This window comes from Gouania willdenowi, chromosome 3, assembly GCF_900634775.1.
Source record: "Gouania willdenowi chromosome 3, fGouWil2.1, whole genome shotgun sequence".
NCBI lineage: Eukaryota > Metazoa > Chordata > Actinopteri > Blenniiformes > Gobiesocidae > Gouania > Gouania willdenowi.
This window is the reverse complement of record NC_041046.1, coordinates 20930529-20955603: the sequence shown is the minus strand read 5'-3', so window position 1 is coordinate 20955603 and position 25075 is coordinate 20930529. Positions and strand designations below refer to the sequence as shown.

Here is a 25075-nt window from a genome sequence, read left to right as displayed (position 1 = left end):
CTTGGTTCGAGTGACACTGACCATGTTTCGCATGTATGCATTACATATATTAATGTACTAATAGTAGCTCAAAAGTCCATCCTTTTGTTTGTGATCTGTTTTTGTGTCATATATACGGTAATACAATAAATAACACTGGAAAGACAGTGATAGGTGAAATCATGTATTATCCATTTAAATCAGTAGCTAGTACCTAGTCAATAAAAAGGAGACTAAATAGTTAAGAGGTTTGTGTTCCGGAAAAGAGTTTTGTATGGATTGTACCATGATAGCGTTTAGAACTGTTAGTCTCGCTATAACAGATATTATAAAGAGTTTATTGCTAGATTAACATCTAAATCGTGTAAAATCAAATTGCTTGTTTTTAATGTACACATTGCGATGAGAACAAAGACACAACAGTAACTTTTGTCTGCCCAACCCCCCTCTAATGCTGACAGTGGTTCGCTCCTCTCTCCAGCTGATCGGCCCAGGAACTCCAGTGCTTTTGACCGTCGCCTTAACGTCGACTTTAAACTATTTATATTTCCATCCATCCAGCTCCTGTTTGGGCTAACAGGCAGCACATCGGTTGTAGATTCATTGCCGAGCTATCTCACCGGGGAACTGTCTGACTGTGTACTTGTCAGAGCCGTGGGGTTTTGAACCCTGATACGAGGCCCTAACTCCATCCACGGATTCACCTGCTACGCGGAGAGCCTGACCAGGGACAGCGACATGGGGGACACGGGGAGCGAGGGCAGCAAGCCCCAGAGTAACGTGAACGTTATGCCCCCTCGCTGCCCCTGTGGTTTCTGGGGGTAAGCCCAAAGCTAACCTGTGAAAAGATGTCTTTGTTTTTGAACGGCTTGTCTGCCTACAGCTAGCTGAGTCGGTAGCCACTAGCATTAGCAGCTCAAACAGGGATGAGCCGCTCTTCGTTGTTACCCCCCCTCATTGTTTTGTAGCATTAGCTGTTGGCTAACCTCGGTAACCTTATCCCATAAAGGGATGCAGAATGGGAGACTCAGGTGGGATAAACCCTGTAGGCAGGTGTGACAGATATATTAAAAACGATCTATTAATCCTGTTTCTACATCACTATAGAGTGTTGTGGTTTAGTCGGATCATACAGACACTGGTTTAGGATTATTAATTGTCAAGTCTTGTATTAATGATTAGAAATATCTATATGTGTGTCAAGGTACAGTTACCTAATGTGCCCTTAACTTATCTAGTGTTTGTTGTTTTCATTTAGTTGTTCATGTACTGTAGATTGTGTAAAGTACTGGGACGTCTTAGGGCTGCGCGACATGGACCAACATTCATATCTTGATATTTTTTTTCTTCCTGAAAATGGTGATATACAATCTAAATGTTGATGATTTAAATTCAAACAAAGTCTAACCAGCAAGACAATTCTGTTTTAAATTTGATGATGAAAATGGCCACACAGGCTCATTTATTAACAAACAGCTGCAAAATACGTGTCACTTTAGTCTTGGCCGTGGCTATGGATACGTTAAACGTATCCATAGCCACGGCCACTTTATACATACGCAGCGCCCCTCATTGGCCAGTTTAGGTCACGTGATAGGTGCCCCACGTGACTTAAAGTTCCGTTAGTGTTATTTGAGCTCATATTTATTTTTAACTAACCCTTTTATTTTAGCCCTATCCCTAATATGTTTATTTTGTCGAATATGTATTTTTTAAGGTGGAATTTGCCGTGTTAAATATGTTAAAATGAAAAAAATATATATATGTCAAAAGTGGGATTTGAACCCACGTTAGCAGAAGGAAGAATCCTTGACTATGCCAACCTATGTAGAAAGGGTCCGGAAACGTAGCCATAGTCCCGAGGGCTATGGCTACGTTTAATGTGTTTCTAGACACTTACTTTTGTCTTTTTGTCCAATAAGGGACAGCACGTACGAGTGTCAGAAATCCATCTAAATATGCATTTCATGCGGTTCTGAGAAGTAGTTAAAGTAATGACTCCTAAAATTAGTATTTTAATACAAAATAAGCTAAAAAAATATGTATTAGATATATTGCCCAGCCCTAGGACGTCCGCAATTTGTGGACATTAGGTTTAAATACATTTTATTAATAATTTGTTGGGAATAGGAATTACTTCAGATAACAACCAATATGGGATTTTTAGGGCCAATACCAATTTTTTTATTTTTGATTTTTTTGTGAAAATTGCCCAATGTACCGAGTATCTGCCAATAACTAATATATCCGTCAATAGGCAATATATTGGCCGATATATGAAAAAAGATGATGTACACAGGATTTATACAGTATATATATATATATATACTGTATACAAATTCTTATAATACCCAAAATATGATTTAGACATAGAAGAAAATTAAACTTTAATTAATAAAACTGTGAATGCAAGGACTGTAAAGCCACTGATGAATAAGAAAAGGCAAACTTGTCAAACTGTATTTACGCAATACAATGTAAAAAATAAATAAATAAAGTTGCCCAAATCTCAGAGTAAATATTGACAGATTGACAATGAACTAGTGCACTCCTCCCTGTTTTTTATTTTTTATTTTTTATTTTTTGTTTTTTGTTGTAATCATTATTGCCATTTCAAAAGTGGCCCATTAATCGCTAGTTCACTAGTAAATTATTTGTGCTCAGTAGGCAAACATTGCCTTCTCAAATTGTTTGGCAAACTTTTTGCAGAGATGAAAATGCATTAAATGTTGGTGTTTTTATGTGAATTTTCTCAGTCCTCTCAATCTTAGCTTTTACCAAAAGGACTTCATAATAATTTCAGGTTACAAATCAAAAGTAACCATTTACAGTAATTCAAATGAGCTTCAATCACACATCATTGTTGTCACTTGGGATATAATATGTCTTACAAAGCATAACTGCATCTAGAGTTTTATCTACATTTAGGGTATTTTTTTTCAATCAAAAGCTTGAATGTGAAACGATGAATAACAATAAAAAATACAACTTTTTCCTCAAAGTTTTTCAAGTTTATGTTATTCCGACAAGTTTGGGCTGCACTTATAGTTTAGATATTGGACATTTGACACTGGATAGTTCATTCAATTGAAAATATTTACAATTGTTGAACCTGCTTTTCACATTTATTTCTATACTTTGGCCTTTTTTATATTAAGGGATAAACTTCTTGTCATTGTCAATTTAAAGCAGTTTATTATTTTGACGTGTCACTAAGTTAAACCTGGAATAATAGCACAGTTAGTTAATACTAATTCAAAGCTGCAGGTTTATCAGTAATGGGAAGTTGAGCAGCTTATTTGCTATTGTTTGCAAAGAAAGGCAAATGTTTCCAGTAGTTGCTGTAGGGGTCGATTTTTCAGTATTAATCAGCTATTTGATAAAGGAGTGTTTCTAGAATTTTTGATTAGACATAATATTTATCATTTTTGGTAATTGTCAGGGAAGCAAAACACTGTTGTGTTGATTTGGAACATAATTTATGAGGGCTGGGTGAATAATGGATTATAATAATAAATCAGACTTTTATGACTCAATTTCTGCTACAATTTTCTTTCTACACACCGTGTGGCTTTTAAGTGCTGTTCTAATTTATTTAGTTTAGGGTTCAAAGATGTTTTAAAGACTGTTGAAACTCAAAGAACCTTAATAATGGCCAATAGTGTAAATATAAATATTATTACATTTTTGCCATTGCTTTTTTCTGTTATAGGATAAAAAGTGAGGTTATTAATTAAGAAAAATGATACAGGGATACGTTAAAATCTGCCCCTTTCCAAACACGTAGCACCCATTTAATCCTCTGTTCTTTGATCGCGGAAAACACAACATGACATGGAAATACCTCAGATGCATGTTTTAGGACAATATCACCCATTTACACTGAATGTGGGTGACTGAATGTCTAGAAACTGTGACAAACTGACCAATATGTCCAATTCTGATACCGTTCACCATCTCGCTCGACTCCTTATACCTCAAGTAGTATATCTTGTGATTGAAAATACATGTGGAACTTCATCTGAAGTGTGTGAACGAGCAGTTCAGATTATTAAGACCTTATTCAAATCTGAAAAGGCACTGTTATTGATTCACGGTTAACTGATGGTGTGATAGTCGAATTGACGATGAGTTTACCTGGTGACGCGTCACGGTTTACCCAGCTTTACAACGTCCTCCCTGTGTCTCCTGAGCTTCGTTCTCCATTCTTTCTTCATGCTCTCTACTTTTATTTCTACCCAAGAATGCAGACCCGGACACAGGCAGACAGTCCCCACAATGACTGCAGAGGACAAAGGTGTGCAATGAAGTGCCCAAAATACATAGAATGAGAAGGATGTTTGTGATTGTCATGCCCAATGACTGTCAGATTTCTTTATTTATAAAAGGGGACATTACACATTATGAACCATGTAGCACGGTCTTACAACTATTCTACTTAAATCGTCAGACAAGGGAGATAAGTGGAGATGATCATTCTAAATGTCATACACTGTTTCTTAGTCAATGAAATAAGGTGTGCCTTCAAAATGAAAAAGGTTTACTGAAGTTTAAGGGCCTGCTCTTTATATCTGGCTCTGTTGGGATATTATTGTGCATTTTACCACAAATGTGCACCATTTTTAGTGTTTTTTGTTCATTTTTATTAGTAAATACATTGCAAGATTTCAGTTGCTAATACCATTGATATAGTATCCTAAAATATAGTAGTATTTGAAAACAATTTGAACTGTCGTCCATTTCTATTTCTTCCTGTTAGGCTTGTAAATAAAATGATAGTCTTGGGCTTAGCGTTTCTCTGGTATTGTTGATACTAGGGTTGTCACGATAGTAAAATTTTCAGCTCGATACAGATACTCAGGAAAATATTTGGTACTCGATTCCATTTCCGATACCTCAAGGATTAAAAAAAAAAAAAATACTTAAAAATGTAATGGAATTTTTCTAATAAGAACTATGCAAATAATACCCTCTATTACAACTTGAAACAATTCACAGAACCATAGGTTGAGTAATAAAAAACTTCAACTATAATAACGAGTTTAAGTTAATCTAAGGTAGTGCCAAATATAAATAAAATAAAATAAACAACAACAATTAGAACAATATTTTGAGGTAGTGTTGTGCAAGACATCTACATATTAGGTAAGGTAGGTGTGTACTGTACACTGCTGCTATGTGTGTGCAGAGATAAGGTGGGGGTGGGGGTGGGCAACAATCGAAACTTTTGCAAATGAGCATTGTGTTCGGATGCAATGTTTTAGTATAGATACTTTTTTGAATATGGCTACTTTTGACAACCCTAGTTGATACCCAACAGCCATCCTTCCATCCTGTTCTGTATTTTCTGTTTACACATTGCACCAGCCACCTTAACAACAGTCTACCATTTGTTCTCTTTTCTCTAGGTCAAGCAAAACAAAAAATCTCTGCTCAAAATGCTTTGCAGGTAAGTTCTTACTTTGCATTGTGTCTGGATGTTTCACCTGTGTTCACTCTGTGGCTGCACTGCAATCACTTAAAGGTGACAAAAAGCAGGAAAAAAGTTAGTGAATGGATTTATGGACATACATAAAGTTTAAGTTTATGTTTTGTTGTTGGTTTTCCAATACACACACACCACATACATTAAAGTTCATATGTTTCCCTGTCTTTTCTCCTTAAGCTTGGAATATAATGAGACAATGGTATTTTTCAGGAGTATAACATTATCCCAGGTATTGGAAAACTTCCCAACCACAGGCCTCATTGGATCCATGGCATTTTTAATTGTAGTTAAAGAGTAACTAAACCCCAAAACCATTTTTTCTGCTGAATACAAATGTATTTGGGTATGAAGTAGTGCTGTTGATTGATCCTGGCCCACGTCTCAACATTTTAGTCAAAATAATTCAATTAGAAATATTTAGTTGTAAAATATCAGTGACTGCCCTCTATGGGTTGAAACCCGTCTATTACAATTTATTTTTGCTATTGGCCGAGAACAAAATCATGTGGTGATTTGGGATCATCTTGTGTCACAAACAAGCACTGTTAGCCCCACCCCTTTTATAAAAACCTGTGGGCTTTACAATCTGTGGTGAGTAGGTTGGATTGAGAGAAGAGTGAATAGGGACGTATACTGAGTAATGAGTAGCGAGTTAGCATAGCATAGATTGTTCATTGGAGATGTTTTATTATGGAGTGGGTGTGTGTTTTGATTAGTGCGAATAAAAGAGGAGGCAGATGTTTCACAAGAAGTGTGCACGTTCCAGTTCAGTATTCAGTTTTTATCCTAATTTTTTTTTTTAATAGACATTCAGAAGAAACAGCCAAGTGATGTCTGTGCCCCAAAGGCCTCCTCAAGCTCCAGCAGCAGTCAATCAGACATCTTCTGCAACGAAACAAGCGACGGCATTAGCCAGTCCCTGATTTCAATGGCCAATTCATCAGAGGACCCTTTGCCCACAGACACTGGAGCGGCACCTATAGCGGTTCAGGACGGTAAAATGGCAATGACATCTTTGTCGGCTTTATTTTATTTTTTTATGTATAAAGAGAGAGTAGTGAATTTTCACCAATCTTGTGATATTTAATTTCACACATTAGGCATTGTGGGTCCTGGTTAAGTGACCTATTTTAAAAGATCAAAATGGCTCCTGTCTTTTGCCAACTGAAGGAGCAGCTGCAGTGGCCTGACCTTGGTTATATTTGGCCTCATGGCACAGAGAGAACAATGATAGGGAAGGGTATCTGTTCGGAACTCAAGTTTTGTCACCTATAATTGTTAGGCTATCCATCATTGCTGGATAGTGACAAGGTTATCTGTGAGGTCATTTTAAGACAGGACAAAGGAATGGATGAGCGCCACTGGAAACAATGTATCCTCACATGATGGCTCATTTTGCTCAAATATGATAGTGTCGGAGTTTGATTTTGTTTCATAGTTTAATTTTGCACCTGGTAGACACATTATGTGGTTTATATTCTAACAAAAAACTAGAAAATTATCATTTAACCTTGCAAAATAAAACATCTGCAGGAATATACAAATTCATTTAGAGCCACTTAATAATTTACTGAATATCAACTTATTTATTATATAGCTTTTTTCCCCTTTTTGTTTCAAAAGCAAGAAACGTCAAAAATGTCAAACTTAAACTCAAACCAGTAATTGTAGTCAAATAACGGATTCCCATCTTTTTTTTTTTTTTTTTTTAAACAAAGTTTATATCAAAGAATGTTCATTTTTCTTCAATGATTGTCTTTATTTTTTAGCTGTCATTTTTGGTTTTTCTCCCTCATGCCTTCTTTGTCTTTTCAATGCAAGTACAATTAAACAATTTCATGCAATAGTAATTTTACAGTTTAAATAACACTGCTCAGAGATCCTTTAAACTGAAAAAATAATGATTTAATCTCACAAAACAACAAAATACTTGAAAGAATTTTAAAAACATACTTGTAACTTGTCAACAGATCATGTATATCAATGTGTAAATGTCACTTTCTCTCTATTTATATATACTTAAGTGTACAATACATTCAAATTTGTTTATAAGTTGTATATTTTAAAAAATGACTTGTCTTTATCCAATTTTAGGCTTACAGCAGTCTTAATGTTTTCCTGGAAGAAAAAAAAAAACAGCTTCTTTATAGTTTCATGTTTTTCTTCTGGTATAATGTAGAATGTCTTTTGTCTTTTCCTTTGCTCACTACATGTGTTTTTCTTTCAGGAGCACCAAACTCAGAAACTGTTTTGAGTTCACTTTCCACTCCCACAAAACGTTCATTTGAGTCAGGTATGCCTCGTTTCTACCACTCCAATGCTAACCTCATGACCACATTGCTTGCTTGTCATGTCCTCTTAAGGAGCTTGAGCTGAGGGTGCACTGGTACCGTAGTAATGAATTGATCCAACATGATTAGGCTCATTGTTCTCTCAGGAAAATGGCAGTGAAAAAGATTTTGAGAATGTAATAGAAAGTCTGTAAAAACCTATAGCCATTACTTGGCAGCAGTTAAACTACAAACAAGATAAAACTCACCCGCTGCCATTGACGTAAACATACATCATTTCAATTCCAAACGTTCACTGTCATTGATGTAAATATATGTCAATTGTGTTTTTCACTGGCGGTTGCTAGGAGACACTGTTCTGGACAGACTTGGAGGAAGGCCAAAATACGGTAGCTGTTCTGAAAATGGCTGTCAGCCAATGAGTTAAGTTTTCAGGTGCTTACAACTAGGTGTCAGTCAGGCACCAGTACAATTCATATTGTGTCACTACTTAGAAGTTGTTGGCTGTTTTTACAAATGTTCAGTTATGGTTTGTAGCACAATACAAGACTCATCGCAACACTCTGGAACAGACTGCACACAGCCAATGTCTGCTGTCATCGGGCTGCCTGGAGCTCTATAGTGACATCTCACAGTCAGGCTTGCTTTTGCTGGTGTTAGCAATGCATGCATTTGAACCTTTGCATGTTTAGCAATCAGTTTAGATTGTGCTTATGGCACAAAATTGTGGGGAAGATACAAATACCAGTTTGCTGATAGTTGTAATAACATCTTTTTTGGCAGCAGCGTGATGATTTTTGAGGCAATCTCAATGGACTGGGACATCAAGATGGAATTTTGCAACCAGTGGCTATTCAATCTGGGACCAGATTTTTTTATCTAGCCTGACAACAGTTGCCATTGCAGAGCTGGGTTTATCAAAGAGTCCATTTAGAATTTTGGGATGGAGAGGATTGAATGACTAGCAGCGGTCTGGGGTAACACTTGTAAGATCAGCTTGGTCTGATGCTGCCCATGTCAGCGTGACAAACACAACCACGTTGGCTAACTTGTGGCAAATGCTGGTTGTGGCAGTGTGTGTCCAGGCTTGTGACCATCGTGAAGAGGCGGTGCTAGGCAGTTTTGTCCACACTGTAAAGGCTCCCCTTTGTTTTATGAAATAATTGTTAAATTTGTATTGTTTCTTCAGACTTGACGTATATAACCTAACTAACATTACTCAAGTCAACATGAGAAAAGCTGTTTGTCATTGGCACAGAAGAGTTGGAAAGATTTTCATTGGTGGAACCCACATACTATGCTTTGCTGTGAATCCGATCAAAAACATGTTCCTTGTGGCACATTTTAACGGGAAATAATTAGTTAAACTTGCAACGAAATAAACTAGCATACATCAATTTTCTTAATATTTATGCATGGTTAATGTAGTAACTAAACTAAATCTTTCAAACTTGTCAATTGTTTAATAATAAAAGTTGCACAAAAAAGGCCTTATTTTACAGTTTAGTACAGTAATTGCTAATTTAGCTAACGGATAAAATGTTACTGAAATATATTTTAGAATTTTATTAAAGTTATAATGTAAAGTGACAAAAAAATCGAGTCAATGCTACCTTTTCTACACAAATCTTGTAAACAATTGAATCCTTAAAACTAGAGATGTAACGATTAATCGTAAGGCAGTTAAAAATCGATTCATAGGTACCACGGTTCACATCGATGCTCTGAAAATTGAATCGCAGTACTTTTTTTAAACAGCAGAGTGCACTATTTATTTATCCTTCCAGAAGCGAACGTGACGGGCGGAATCTGCTACTATAGCAGAAACATTTTTTTTGTTTCTGGCCGCCATTTACTGTTAAACATGCTCATAAATGATTCTTTACTCCTTTAGCACCAAAAGAATATTTGTAATATTACGTGAATATCTGTAAAAGTCACGTTTTTCTTTTAGCTCTGTCTGCTAGCGTAGCTTCTCTTCTTCACTGGTGGAATAACTGCATGCCAACCGACTACTGGGTTACCAGCGCCCTCTGCTGGTCTAAACAAATATTTGACGTTAATACAGTAAAATGACTGTTTTTTTTTTTTTTTTAAAGTCCAATTGTTAAGGCACAAAATACATTTTCAGTTGCACTTTTAAAAAGAAAAAGAACTATTATGCAGTTTTGAATTGTTTACTATAGAACCAGAATTTAAATTAATAGGTTTCTTCTTCATTTGTATTATTTCTCTATTTATTTCATTCAAGATTTATTTTTAGTTAAATTGCATCATTTTGAATAGTTTATCAAGGGATTCTTTTGACAATGAAAAATAAAAGGAAAATAGTATAGTATTTTCCCCCAAAAAATAAAGGAATATTTTTCAGTCATTTGTCAACATTCCCATTTTGTAAAATAAATTGTGAGAAAATCGTATCGTGAACCCAGTATCGTGAATCGAATCGTATCGGGAGTTGAGTGAATCGTTACATCCCTACTTAAAACAGGTACTGGGTTGTTTTGCTTACGACCATTTACAATCAAGTTTCGGTATTTATCAATTTTTATGTGAGTGGAAGCTACGATCAGATCTCACGTCAGGTCCAAGCTTGGGTACGCAAATCTGAGTTGATTTGCGGTGCAGCACAGGAAGAGCTGGCTGTAAATAAAATCTTAAACAAACCTCAGCTGTCATTAAAGCATAAGCACATATTTAGAACAGATCAAAACATTATTATTAAAAAGAATACAACTAATTTATTTATTTTGAGAAAAACCTACATTTTTACTGATGCCGCTTTTGGCAACACTTGGCTTGAAGTTTTATACATAAGGCTGAATTTACGCTGTCATTATCTGTCATTAGCATGACTGAAGTGTCATGAATGCTGTCATTAAGCGTCATTCATTAAATTATGAAATTTTTTGCTAAATTATGACACAATTGGAGCTATGTTGGCATTTTTTGAGTTAGGTGGTACGATCTAGTGGGACTAGGTAGGGTTAGGGGTTATTGTAAAGAACAAAATTTAATGACAGCCTTCATGTCACCTTATTCATGCTTTTTTTTTTTGCCACTTACAACACAAAGACAGAGAAAAAGACATTTAAAAAAAAATCTTATACATTATAGTACATAAAGTGTCAGTGCGTGTGTGAATGATATTATAATAACGGTATTATACTATTAACACTAGCATGACCAGAGTGGTGTCATTTGACACCTATACCTTTAATGTCCAAGCTGGTGTCAGATGGCGGGTGTGAACAACTCAGCTTGTGACCATTGTTATGTTACTGAGGCCACTACTCCCCCCTCAGCTAGGGTGGGGGTGGTGGCTAGGTAGGTTCCAGGACACAAAGACCTTTTGTATTCTCCTTTGTGTTTCCCATACAGCAGCTACATAGAGGTTGCAACTTATATTTCAACTTTTGCAACAGAAAGTAGTAAGTAGTAATAGTGAGACGGCAACAGTTTGTTTGCATTCTTGGTGAAATTTATTTAATAGAGATTTTGTGAACATTTCTGGCACTGCCACACCTCCTTTATGCATTTGCCACATGCAAACTTGTCACAATACATACAACGCTTGGTGGCACGGTTTTTCCTGCAGCAACACTTCACCTGGCACAATGCCCTTTTCCCCACATCAGGTGTGGGTGGTTATTGCTGAAGGTTTTGCTCATTCACCTCCTTGGCTGCCATATGAGACTGGGCAAGCTCATTTGCAAGCTCCAGCAAGAAGTCCACCCTCCTCTCCTTGACCCCAGTGCATGCCTGATAAAGCACATGTGCGTTCAGCGCTGCAATGTCAATCATGTTGTAAAACACAGCGACTGGCCAACGCCGTGTTCCTGAACGCACAGTGTACTTTCGAACCATCTGGTCCATGACGTCCACACCGCATTTCATGCTGTTGTAGTCGGTGACTGTGTTCGGCTTTTTTTTCCGAGTAGCCTCAGTCTCCACCACGCTGTGCACGCTACTGAGGAGGCAGACAGTCTTCTTTCGTTTGGGCACATAAACAGTCAGTGTGGCACCAGAGGTTGAAAACACTTGTGTGCTGAATTCCTCACGGGCCAAATTCTTTTTAGCTGAATCTGGAAGCTCCCGGCGAATCTTATTGACTGTGCCAAGGAGGGTGCTCTTCCGGCTGTGCAGTCGACGTGCTAGTGACAATGAAGTGAAAAAATTGTCGATTGTAACAATTCTTCCTTTGTCCATAAACGGTTCCATAAGCTTCATCACCACATTTTCAGACAATCTCTCCCCAGGTGGACGACTGGGGTCTTTGCCAAGATATGGGATGATTTTGCACACATACTTGGATTTAAGGTCACATGCCACACAGAACTTGATACCAAACTTGTCCGGCTTCGTTGCAATGTATTGCAAGAAACAGCAGCGAGTCTTAGTTGGAAAAAGTTGCTCATCTATGGTGATGTGCCTGTCTGGGTTGTACGAAGTGATGCAGTTGGCAACAAAAGACTCCCAAACGTCAGAGATTGCAGCAAACCGGTCAGTCGCAACTCGTTCACCACGTGTGTCCTTGTCGTCGAAGCGTAGATGCTGAATGATGTCCTTGAAACGGTTTCGAGCCATAATCCTGTTGATCAGGGGCGGTCCCAGTTTTGCTGACCATGCGTCATGCAGCGATGGAAGGCGGACAATCCCCCACAGAAGCAGGATGGCAATGAACGCCATTAGTTCAGGTATGGCCATGAACCAGTTCTCATGTTGTGTCTGGAGTGCATGCTGGACAGTCCACTCCTGAATGGTCCGAAGCATTTCCAGAGTTATGAAGCAGAAGAAACTCTGTAAGCGACTCGTCACCTTTCTTCTGGCCAAAGCAGTTGGCTCTCCATCTGTGACGTGACCTTCAATTGGGCTGTGATGGAGAGGCCTTCCGACCTGTTCTTCACGCCACACTGTGCCGTCTTTTGCCGTCTCTGTCAGCCGCTCGTGTGTCTCCAGGCGACCTCTCTTTTCTGAAGGTGGCGAATCCTCCTCATGTATAGGGTGATCATATTTTTGAGATGTGATTAATGAAACATTAAAAACACAACTGCCATAATCAGCAAACAAAAAAAAGGATGTTTAGAAAATCTTACCGGAAGAAATTTCAGAGTCAGAACTCAGCTGAAGGGATATTTCTTCTCCATCGGAGTCACAGGGGTTGGCGTCATTTAGGATCATCTCCAAAGCCTGCTGAGAGCTGTAAACTTTTGACATCCTTGCTTCTCAGTCGCCAGAGTCAGTGAAATATCTGCCCTGAGTTGGCTATTTTTTCACCTTGAGGTGATAATCCTTTTCAAACTTTCACTATGGTTCAGTACTTCCGCATTGGGTCAAAGGTCAAGAGGGATAATGTCAGCATAACTGATGGTGTAAACAGAGATTGAGATTGTTTTTCCCTGTTGAAGCATTGATTCTTTGTGCATCTTGTGCACTTTCTTCAAATTTGTAAAATAATAGCTTAATAAAATAATTCATGGACCTGGTTAGTGAATGGTGGACCTCGTGAATTTACCTTTTTAAAGTGAGAACTCAAACAGTCCTTTTCACACTCGGAAATCTTGCTTTACCATAAATAGCAACAATACATTTGATTTATAAGCACAAAAACAATAAAGGTAAATAGTGAAAATACAGGAGTAGGAAACAGGAGCTTGGTTGCTTTATTACTTTTTTTATTTTTCTAATTTTATTTATTGTGGTTTATTAATTGATCACAACACACATGGCTCATATTAATTTGGCCATTCTTATCCAATAATTCCATATAATGTTATTTGGATTAACAAACATCTACCTGGGAGAAACTGGTTTCTCAACACTGGCCATCATTTACACCAACCCCCAAAGTTTGTCACTGCCCAGCTGCACATTCCGATCGAATGGCTTTATTTACATAAGAGAGGTGGCCCACTGAGTTGCAAATGAGTGTCATTTGGCGGCCTCTGGGCAGGGCAGCAGGAGTAAGAAAACCTTGGGCATGCTAGTGTTAAGGCTGTAGGAGGATGAGTTATTAATAATGGGTTATATAAATAAGAATATTAATTATGATTATTAATATTACTTCAAATTTTGCGAGGTGCCACTCCTTTTAACAGGAGAAATATGTCTAAGTTTTTAGACTAAACCCATCAATGTGAAACCAGGGAAAAGTGAATTCGAACAGCAACATCTACACCATAATCACAGCTTTAATGAATCAGGAATCAAAGATTACCTTCATCCTTTTATTCAAAATTCAACAATTAACACAGTCAAAATATCAATTGAAATGGGACATTTAAATCATGATAAAATGCATTTATAAGCTAATAAAAGTGAGGATTATATGTAATAAAGTGAAATCACTATTCTAGGAGAATGCTAGTCTACTAAATATTGAATAATAATGCAGGATACATATTCGAATAATAAGATCATGAAATCAAAGAATAAAATCATAAAGAGAGCTCATTATATAAAGGGGAAGACAGACAGGGGAGACGAACAGACATGAATGAGATGAACTGTGTGGAACATGTTGTGTGTGTAAGTGTGTAGTTATGGAAGTATGTATGTGATCTATTGTGGATGAAGTTTGCTGATGAAAGTTCGTTCAGGTACCTTGAAGATGATGTCAGGGTTGGACCTGGAGGTGCTGTTTGAAGAAATGCAGTAGGACGTGTCACCATTGAGTTCTGTTGCGTTTAAACAGAGTATAGCCCATACAGCCGATCCAGGCGGTTCTGGCCTTCGCAGCTGGGTTAGAGAATGGCTCGTGGCTTACCCCAATGGGTCGCGGACCAGCTTCCTTTTCGGCTGTTACGCACGTCACTAAATGCTGGATTCGTCTGAACCAAGCAGCTGTGGATTCTAAAAATCTGTTTCAACTAAAAATAAAATGAAATAAATGAAAAGGTGGGGAAGGGAAACGCATTGAGCATGAAACCCCAGCGCCCCAAAACTGAAATTTTGGGCGGTTTTCTTCCTTTTAAAAGGTTATCTTTGAGACTCTCCTTTCAAGAGGGAAGCTTCGTTGATTGGTTTAAAGTTGCCAGCATCTCAGCTGGCTGGCTTTGGGTGTGTCTGGGGTGTGTGTTTATGTGAGACAAAGACAAACAGGAGGGATGATTCATAGATTTACACATAAACCATAATCATGAGTTCAGCATATCCAAATAATCTTTTCGACATATCTTGAAATATCATGTATTACGAAAGAGTTTAAAACCAAACACGACTGGAAAATAGCCTAGTATTACTTTACAAACCGGTTAATGAATTTTACTTCTAATTACTCGTAAACATAAATGTCAAACATCATGTTATGCCTCTTCTTTACTATATGGTTGCAGTAGATACCTTAAACTAACTTTTGTGATGTTTTCTGGTATTTTAAGCACCTTTTAAATGATGACACATTTAAAATAGCATTCTGTGGGTATAAAATTATCTGAAAAGAGTTTCTGCAGAAACCATTCCAATAATGTTTTCATTTGTAACTTTTCAAACATAGTATAGTTTCTTTGTTCTCACTTCTTCATTGGGACACATCTCAGAGAAGGCCTGGGCAGTGTGACAGCTCACCACGGGGTCAGTGGAACAGTTCTGTGATCTTACAGCATCCCAAAGATATGTTTGTAAAGGAGGGAGAAGACAGATGTTCTTACCCCGTGTGGAGTCGTAAAGAGTGTTCGTACTGAACACTTCAAAATGTTGGGCCAGTCTTTTCGGCTACGCTATTGGGTTCAAAGGCCACATAGTGGGGGTTAGCTATGCACCTCAAAGTTGCTGGGGCAGTTATGTTGTAAACAGTTTGTGATAAAGAAACAGGCTCCTTGGTTAATTCCTGTGAGAAAGAGGGTCTTTAGGCTTGATGTGGTTGGTTGCCTACAAGGGGTAAGGGGATGAGACAATAACAAGTTATATGACAAATATATGGGGGAAAGGAATGATATATATGTATACACATACATACAAAACACATGTTTGTTTTTTTCCACCAGTGAGGAGGCTGATTTCCATCTCGGAAATGTTTATTTTCTTGCAAATGTTTATTTTCTCCATGTTTGACCTCAGTGGGCGGGGCCTCCAAACCAGAAATATTTAACGGCGCAACATGTTAATGACAATCGAATTCAGCTGCTACATTTATCAACACCCGTCATTTGTATGCTCGGGTTGGTTGGATACGAATGTTTGATAAATGTCTCACACCCCTCCAAATAAAATATCTTAAATCCTTTCATACTTTATTTGCTATATTCACCGGTCAAAACATTTTCATAAAAAATCACTTTTGATGATTCTTGTGTTATAAAACAAGGATTTAGTGAAACAACTAAATTAACAGTTGTCTAGATTAGATGGAGATCGACAGGGATTCAAAAAGCTGTGTCTAAATAAAAAAATGTAGCGATCACATACTGTATGTATGGAACAACATGGACAGAGAAAGGAATCAATGTTGCTCGTGAGGGGATCCGACTTCTCAGCCTTCCCCAGTTCTCAGAGATTTATTGAGTGCTGATCTGCATTTCAGCCAGGCCAGAGAGAAAGTCTGCAGGATTGATGAGAAAAGCCGAGTTGAAATTCCAACCGACTAGTGGAAGCTGGCTACAAACTCCTTCCGTCTCGCTTGCTGGCCTGCATGTCATCTAATGCAGTGGAGCATTTCTTTTTTTCTTCTTCTTCTTTTGAAGACAACAAGGGTTTTTTGTCCCACTGTCCTATCATCCAATGTTTCCCTCTTTAGCTTTAGATAGCTTCAGAGAAAAATACCCAGAAGACATTTAAATGTGTGGGTTGGTGTTAAATTTGTATTTGTCAAAAAAATTGGTAAATGTCAGTCTTTTCATTATCTCAAATTAAAATATGTGGATCATCCATCTCAGTGAGGTACACAAGCTAAGACAGTGTTCATGAATAAAAAGGTCATGTTTAGTTTATGATTTCAGCTTATTTTGACTCTGCGTAATTCATTCCTTGTGTGAAGGTTTTTATTTTGTCTATTAGTTTTTATTTATACCATTTTGTGTAGTTATTACAGTTGTTAATAGCTGTTCTTTCATTTTATGTATATACTTTTGTGTCTCCAGCTTCAGAATCAGAAAGTGACGTTTCACCTGAGAAGCGAATGAGAGTGGATGAGGTCCAGGAGGAAGAGGAGCCTCCATCATTGTCATCATCCTTGTCTGCCTCACCAGCATCGTCATCCTCATCTCGCAGTGGCTCCAAACACCGAAGCCGCAAACGTTGCCATCGCTGCCAAACCAAACTGGAGCTGGTACAGCAAGAGCTGGGCTCCTGCCGCTGTGGTATGTCCCTCCCCTACTTCTGAATACATTACTATTAAACCCTTTACACAAAGAACACAGAATACACATTATGTAATGGTTAGAGGATGTATGGTTCATGCTTATTTTGCTTGCACATGATATTTCTGTTTAACTTTAGGTCTTCCACTGAAAATTGTAGCCATTAAATGGCCATTTGGATACACACATGTAGTCAATAACCACGGTTCTTTTGCAAGCCTTGAGGGACTAATATGGAAAGTCTGAATGTTTTACATTGCGCATAAAACATAAGCCAATTACCTGAAACACTTGGCCTGTTTAAACCAATACTCGCCTTGCAAATCAACTTGTTTGCATTCAAATTAAAGTCCTTGAGAAGTCAGAGCTCTTCACTGCTCAAAGGACCACTCTGCTTAAACCAATGCAATAATTACTAAATTGGAAATTGACCCACCAATTTTTCCTCTCCGGTGGTGCTTAATGCACTGGCAATCGGTCGTTAACAGTCCAAAGCTTGCTATGAAAACATACTACTTTACAAACACAGTGGGGACACGATGGCAATTATAGTGATTTCTGACAATTCCAGTAATTGCAAATTACTTTGGTAATGGTTCTGCAGAATTCTCCACAGTGTAATCCAAGATGGTCTGATAATAAGTTGAAAGCGTAAATGCTTTTCAGACAATAAATGAGGGAGAAAATAATGGCTCCACCAGTGAATCGGAGCTGATTTTTTTTTTTTTCACACATTGCAGACATTTGCCGTTGCACAGTGCCTAAAATGTTATTGTAGTTATTGACTGAAAATAAACAACCAACTATCTCTAATGTTACTCAGCTTTCAAAGAGCAATACCTTATTTTTTACAATGAAAATAATGTACTAATACCATAGTTTTTGCAGAATCAGTGCATTTTGATTGCATAGGAAGTGTAAGTAGGGTGGAACGATACGATACCACAATACAGGACGACATTTTTGGAAGGACAAAAAAGATAAAAAAAAATAATCTTGCTTTTATTTGACCAACTTTGAGCTTACTTGCATATATCTGGGTATGACCTTTTGAACCCAAGTAGATAAAAAAAAACTTTCTCTCTACAAACGGAACCCAAAAAAGAGACTGACTATTCATTTTACGTTACGACTTGTATCATATCTTGTGATGTTTTAGTATCGCTATATTTTGTCACTCAATATATAATCCCATGCTTAATATGTTATTTTGCTCTGACTTAGAAAGAACGACCACTAAATGTAACCAAAATTGAGCTCCATGCCATTTAAGTGTGTGAATAAATTGAAAAATATTAACCCAGCTGTAAATTGAGACAGCATTATTTCGTTTTTGCCTTTGATAGCATGCTGCCTATTTTGAGGAATGCAGAGGCAGGGAAATAGACTTTTAAATTATTAGCCAAACAGTTTTTTTTGCTCACTGCAATAGTCACTTCCAACCTTTTAAATGTTAAGTGTTTACACATGCTGGCTAAGGTGTCTCCAAGGTGAAGCACTACATCTCCTGTTTGTAAATCAGCTTTTTGTAGAAACTAGTTTATTCTATTTGCATACAACATTTTTATAAACTACTGTATTTTTTTTTAAGGAAAAACCATTGCTACGTTCTGCACTGTAGAATACAGGATAAAGCTTCACAGCATGTTGGATAACTTTCTATTTACTTTTTGTGTATGCTGTGATCATGTAGGGTTTAATTGCATTGCAACCTGATGTCAAACCAGGCTATTAATTGCTTTTTATTATAACACCAGTCGTGCTATTATGTGTATTATTGAATGGATTTAAGACGTTAAGAGTTAATGAGCTTTTCTTATCATAACAATATATACATTTATATTGAAACAGTCAGTAATGCGAATTACATACAAAATAATATTTTATCTCCTATAAGATTTTCCTGTAGTCAATTTGTACCAATAATTGTCTAAGGTTGAGGCCAGCAGTCGTAAATATTAAACTTATTAAATATTTACGACCAAAACTCTTCTTATGTAGGAAAAGCCGACGACTCCCAACTCATGAACCTGTGATTTGTGACGTGGAACGGAATTTAGCCAATCAAGGAACGACTGATTGAGGAACACATAGTGCTGCCTTCAGGAACACATACTGCTGCCTTCAGGGCAACTCGGAACTCGCAATTCTCGAAATATCTCAACCATGGCTGACCTCTATTATATTAGATTTCTTCCCAACTTCACCAAGTAAGAGCTCCGACTTCAGCTGGCGTTCCAAGTCACCTTTTCAAGTAGTGGTTGCTTTGAACGCAACATTAGAACTTGTTTGATTGCAGGAAGATCGGTGGTGGGACAGAATTCTGGTATGTGAGTGGAGTGCTGTGTTGGGATGATTGGAGCACACACAGTACGATCAAAACTGTTTGAAGCCTGATTTTTTATCTTCATGTGTGAGAAAATCCTCAAGTGTACCACTTTAAAGCTGCAATATGTAGAATCGTGAAGCGCTCCACACTCCCCCTCCCCTTCTGAACAACTGTGGAATTCTTTGCGACTGTTTTCTCAATAGAGACTGGTAACAAATGTTGGGACTTTATCATGTGTTATTGCACAGTTTTCTGATGTTTAAGATACATGAAAGCACGTATCACTCACTGCAGTGAGGAAAGTAAGAGGCTCACAGTCACAGCCTCTCCTAACACACACAAGCAGCTGAGCTGCAGCTGATTCCAGCTGATCAGAGCAGACAGACTCCACTCTGCAAATAAATTCTGTTCTCTGTCTCCTCCTTAGATACTGTAATGTTTCTCTTAGTTTTACAAGCTATTTATTCCGTCTGTTATCACTATCTCTCTCTGACTCGTGGCAGATTGCGCACAGACTGAAAGTGGATCGCGCACAGCTCCTGTATTTCTAAAGCTCATTTACAGAGCTAGGAGAAGAGATTCACTGTCCACTCAGAACACTTTGGATTACAATATGCCCAAAGATGATTATGGATTTTTGACCAATTAACACCAAAGAAAAAATATATATTGCAGCTTTAAGAGGTGAGTGTTGTCCTTCCAATTGAGACACAAAGGAGCTCACGAAGATCTTTGTCACAAGCAAAAAAACAATTGTCCAGGTCCTTGAACATTATAGCTGTTCAAATATATCCAACTGGCATCAACATGTTGTTTTCATTGGCTCCAAATTGTTCCTCCTCTAACGTTACCACTACTCTTCCCCAGGATACGTCTTCTGTATGTTGCACCGGCTTCCAGAGCAACACGAGTGTCTGTTTGACCATCTGGGTCGTGGTCGTCAGGAGGCTGTCCTCAAGATGGTGAAGCTTGACCGCAAAGTGGGCCGCTCCTGCCAGCGCATCGGAGAGGAGTGCTCTTGAGTGGCCATTCTTCTCAGAAGAGCCGCTGTGTTCAGACAGTGTCTCAGCTCTAACAGGGATATTTTGTTTTCCTTTCCTTTTTTTTTTTTTTTCTTCAAGATTTTTTGCAGGTTTTTTGGATACAAACCTCCGCTCTTTCTTTTTAACTTATGCTCGCTCTTTTAGAATTTTAGCATCACCCAGATTTTGCTCCATTTTTTGTACATTCTGTTTGCTCACCATATCCCTACAGCTAAGATGCCTTTTGGGAAAAAAAAAACCAACCTACGAAGAACGGGACAGTACCTCGCAAAGGAAATACTTTCTCCACTGTTTGCTAACTCTTGACTACACACATATGAACGGAGTTGGAACGAATGAAACGAAGAAGAGAAACACAGTGCAAGTCTTTTGTCTTGAAAGCCAGACTTGCTCTTTACCTCAACCTGGATGAAATAATTAAAGAAAGCAGATGATGAGAAGAAGGACAAAGAAATGATTATCCTTTATGGACACTTTGGCTTCAGCGCTCTAGAGACTGTGCTCTTTACCTCAAAATCAGACCAGAGCCTGCTTTGTACTCTACACCAAGCATGGACTTTAGAAAAGCCAATGAGTTTGCCAGAATCAGTGAAAGTCGGCGTGTTCTCCCTTTGCTGTCTTACAGACGTCCCTAAACCTTTAGACACACAAACACCTATTAATCATCCACCTCAGGAAACTAAAGCTCACGCCCTTCTCCTCCCTCTCCCAATCAACTTTCATTTTTCAATACAGGACAGCATTTACTTCATTTGTTTTAGGATTGCTGTGATGATACGTCTGCCACTGTGGATGATAAGACTGGTTAAGCTCTGTTTAAAGGAGAAGTTTGAAGCATGTGCTGTGCTAAGACACACAAGTCGGTGGTGGGTGGGGGGGAAAAAAAATGTATGGAATATTCCTCGGATCACACACAGCCTTTGATGTTGGATCATTGCTGATGAAGACATCTGTTGTTGGAATTTTTCTATGTCTTCCTCTTTTTGTCTCTCTCGTGTTATGTATAAACCCCAGTTGAGACGATTCCTCTTCACTCTCATAGTGTTTCTTTAATAATGTGGCAACATAAGGAAGAAAGCCTCCACAGGACTTTAGAGAGATATTGCTTTCAATTTGTGTTTGGACCTCAACTGTGTCATTGTAACACAATACTATACTTTTTTTTTTTTTACAGTTTTAATTAAGTCATTCAGTCTTACTTTTTAAGGGTTTCTTTTCTTAGTTTAAGTTGCATTTACACACGCTGCAGCTTTGATAAATTTGGTTTCCTTTGCAAGAATTTCTGGCCTTCACTTCAACTACCCATATTTCCTTATTTGCTTTGAAGCTAAATAAAATATTTTTGTTTTGTTTTCATTCCTTCTATTGGTTTTAATATATTTAACTATGTATTCATTTGATTCTAGCATGATGAGGTCTCAAACGTCCTCCTCCCTTTCTCTTTGGTTTTCTCATCTATCCTTGTATCGATTGCTCTATTTTTTCTTTACTTTGCTCTCTCTGACTCGCTTTCTTTACCTTCCTTGTTATGCTGTAGATGAGGGATTAGGCCTGGGGTGAAAAGAGTGCTGAAAGTTAAGATCAGCAAAAAATTACCTTCCAAACATTTTCCTGGTGGAGTGTGGGAGGACTAAACAAAAAATGCATAATGAATGAATATTGTGTATCTTAAAGAAACCTTATTTAACCTCTTTTTTTGTGTTCCTCACTTACTTACACTTTAAAGAGTAGAATTGCAAATTTTGGTTGTAATGTGGTTGTTATAAAAATGGGAAGATGAATGTGGAAAATTCAATATTTTTGTTTCTTCTACTTAACATTTTTGCTTTCCCTCTACAAGTTTCTTTTTTTCTTTGAGAAAAAATAAACTGGATACGACAATATGTGAAGTAAAGTGTTTTTTCTAAAAATGATTTTCAAAAAGGTTTCATGACTTTTGTGTTAGGCCAAGAGAAAATGTGAGCTGATTAGTGCGTTTACAGACATCTGTTATAAAAAACCATTGATTTTTGGACAAAAATCTGCAGTGTGGCTGAGAGAAGGTGAACATACTAATGTGTAGTTTTTGCAAAGAAAGAGGACGGTTATAACTGGAGAAAAAATTAGATGAAGACACAGTTCATTAAATCGAAGACCATTTGCTCGAAAAAAGATGCAAAAGGTTGAAATTGCCACTTGAAAGTTTCTTTTGATCCCTGTAAACACTCGGTTTATTGAAATTGTCAAACGTTCTGTGCATTGCATTGTGGAACGTGGAGTCCCTTTAAACCATGGGTTTCCAATTCTTTGATCGCAATCTGACGGTTTATTCCAGAGGCCTTTTGTGTTGATCGTGCACATGGGTCGCATGACTTCATAAATGAATGAGAACGGCATAGTGACGTTTAATAAAAATGAAACCTAACAATTCAGCTTCTGACCACAGTTTGAGGGGGCGCTAGTGCACCAAACTATTTATTTACAACCTCTAATAAGTAAAAGCAGACCCTCCCCCAGGCCCAAAGCAGCACCAACCGACGGGTACTTTTATTTGCATCTAAAGACAACCTACGTGTGTAGAAGCCATTGAAGTTCTTCTCAACAATAATGTCAGCTACAAACACTGTGTGTGCTACAGACTGGCACTGCTAAATGCATTTTTTTTTATCGTGGGTCTTTGAAGTGAGCAGCTGTGTTTGTTTGGTGCTTCTGTGGATTAGAACTGTGAGATGGTCTGAGATGCTGCTGTAAACAAACTGCTGACATCACACTTCCATCATGAAATGGAAAGGCTCGATTTTACCCTATGTATATTTTACAAACTTTATTTTCAAAATATTTTTCTTGATTGTATTTACATTTTAAAGATATTTTTCAATCTAACTCAGTGTTTCAGTGTTACTGATTCTTTATTATTGTATTTTAATAGTAAACAAATATTGAGTAATTATTTAATATTTGTAATAGTGTAAATATTAAAATAAAATGTGCCATTATAACCCCCAACACAGTAGATCGCGAAAAGCTGTCCATTGTAGAAGTAGCTTGGTGGTTTCCAGTGTTTGCTCCAGAAATCTCTGCCAAAATGACTTCCCAACACATTTCTGGTGTTTCCTCGGATCGAAAACTGACAATGGCAGGTGTTTATTTTGGGGTTTACATGGAAAGATCAGAATCCAGCCAAAATTGAATGTCTCGCAGAGTGAAGTGAATTCACACGGAATACGGGGAACAAACTAGAACAAATATAATGTTGCAGCCATTTGGGAATACAGATATTCTGCCTTAACAAATTATGTGTAAAGTGAAGATGGTGACAAACTTTCCTGCCTCATTTATACATGAGCCCGATTGTCACAAGAGTTCCCATTTATAATTCCATTAGTATTTCACCTTTTTTGTTCTATGTGGTTTATATCTACATTAACAGAGACTTCCCTTAGTTGGAATCATTGTTAAGAAATCCTTTGAAAAGATGTGGATAACTGTCCAACATTAATTACGAGGTCTTAATACAAATATTCCTTCAATGGCTTTGCTATAATTCACTATGGCCTTCAACATTAATTTACAATATTAGTATTTAGATATTCCTTAATGCCAGTAGAGAGTTGTTTCATGTGCTCCCTTGCATGTTTCCGCTTCCTGCTAATTTTAAAGTGTTGTAGAAGTCTGGTTTTTACTGCTCACAAAGGGCTGCTTTAAAACCACTTATATTAATTCTACACTTTGAATCATTTTTGTGAGAATGTACACAATAATGCAAGTTTTCTAAAGATGCTTTTGGCAGTTACGATTCATTTTGTGCTTATTGTGAGCGTGAACTGCAAAAATAAAGCGTGTGTTCATATATTTATATATACATACATATATATATATATATACACATGTGCAGACAAAGTTTACCCCCCCCCCCCAACAAAAAACAAAGACATGACTCACATGAGTGTGAGTGGTTGTTTGCCTTTGTGTTGCCCCTTCCAGGGTGTACCCCTACCAAAGCCCATTGAGAGCTGGAGATAGGCACCAGCAGACTCCCGCGACCTTGAAAAAAAAGGGGAAAGCGGGTCAGAAATTGGAATAATGAATATATGGATAGAACATCTGAGTGAATATTGACTGTTTCACACAAAGGCCGATGAATGTGATGCGCTTTTTATTTGTTACGGGTAAATATTTGCAGTAAGTAATCAGAAAACCATTTTTGGTGATGATCAAAGTGTGAAAGCAAAAATTTGAAGAAAACATATTGATGAACAACAATTGTAGGAAATGGTGGTTTTTGAAAACTAGAACCGTAGTGTGTATATATGGGTATAATCCAAGTCCTGTTTTCTCTAGAATCTATGTTGAACATTTTTTGATGTGACTGGTGTGAAAAGGAAACTCAATAATTTAGGTAATGCATTATTTATCACACGTGTGCTGGCAATTAGGCTTGCCCTGTGATCTAATTATTGTGTGTTTCTCACTAGCGTACAGTGTCGGATAGCTCGAGTTATAGAGATTAAGAGATCCTTTCAAAATGGGAATGTGGTCTTTATTCCCCTATTTATCTTTAATGAGAGAGCACAGTCTGTGCCACTTTTAGACTTCGCTGATAATCCTTTAAGTCTGCTTCTGGCTTCTAAAAGCCCCCTCTTTGTTTTGGTTGTCAAAGTGTGTAGTTC

General features: G+C 37.6%; 1 protein-coding gene across 5 annotated transcripts; it reads left to right on the top strand.

Moving 5' to 3' along the window:
- The first annotated feature begins 427 nt into the window (after positions 1-427).
- zfand3 (zinc finger, AN1-type domain 3) lies at positions 428-22307 on the top strand. Of its 5 annotated transcripts, XM_028434628.1 has the most exons (7): positions 428-800; positions 4223-4276; positions 5388-5428; positions 6274-6462; positions 7695-7760; positions 16836-17054; positions 20251-22307. In XM_028434628.1, exons 1-7 carry the CDS (start codon positions 718-720, stop codon positions 20403-20405), a joined length of 807 nt encoding a protein of 268 aa, XP_028290429.1. In that variant the 5' UTR covers positions 428-717; the 3' UTR covers positions 20406-22307. The 5 variants fall into 5 exon arrangements, with proteins under 5 accessions (XP_028290429.1, XP_028290438.1, XP_028290457.1 ...); XM_028434637.1 differs by lacking the exon at positions 4223-4276; XM_028434656.1 differs by lacking the exon at positions 6274-6462.
- Positions 22308-25075: the final 2768 nt, after the last annotated feature.

Coding starts and splice junctions, on each gene's coding strand:
- zfand3 (XM_028434619.1), top strand. CDS start 4,107: ATGAGTTTACCTGGTGACGCGTCACGGTTTACCCAGCTTTACAACGTC. Junction 5,429..6,273: donor CTGCTCAAAATGCTTTGCAG/GTAAGTTCTTAC, acceptor TTTTTTTAATAG/ACATTCAGAAGAAACAGCCA. Junction 7,761..16,835: donor AAAACGTTCATTTGAGTCAG/GTATGCCTCGTT, acceptor TTGTGTCTCCAG/CTTCAGAATCAGAAAGTGAC.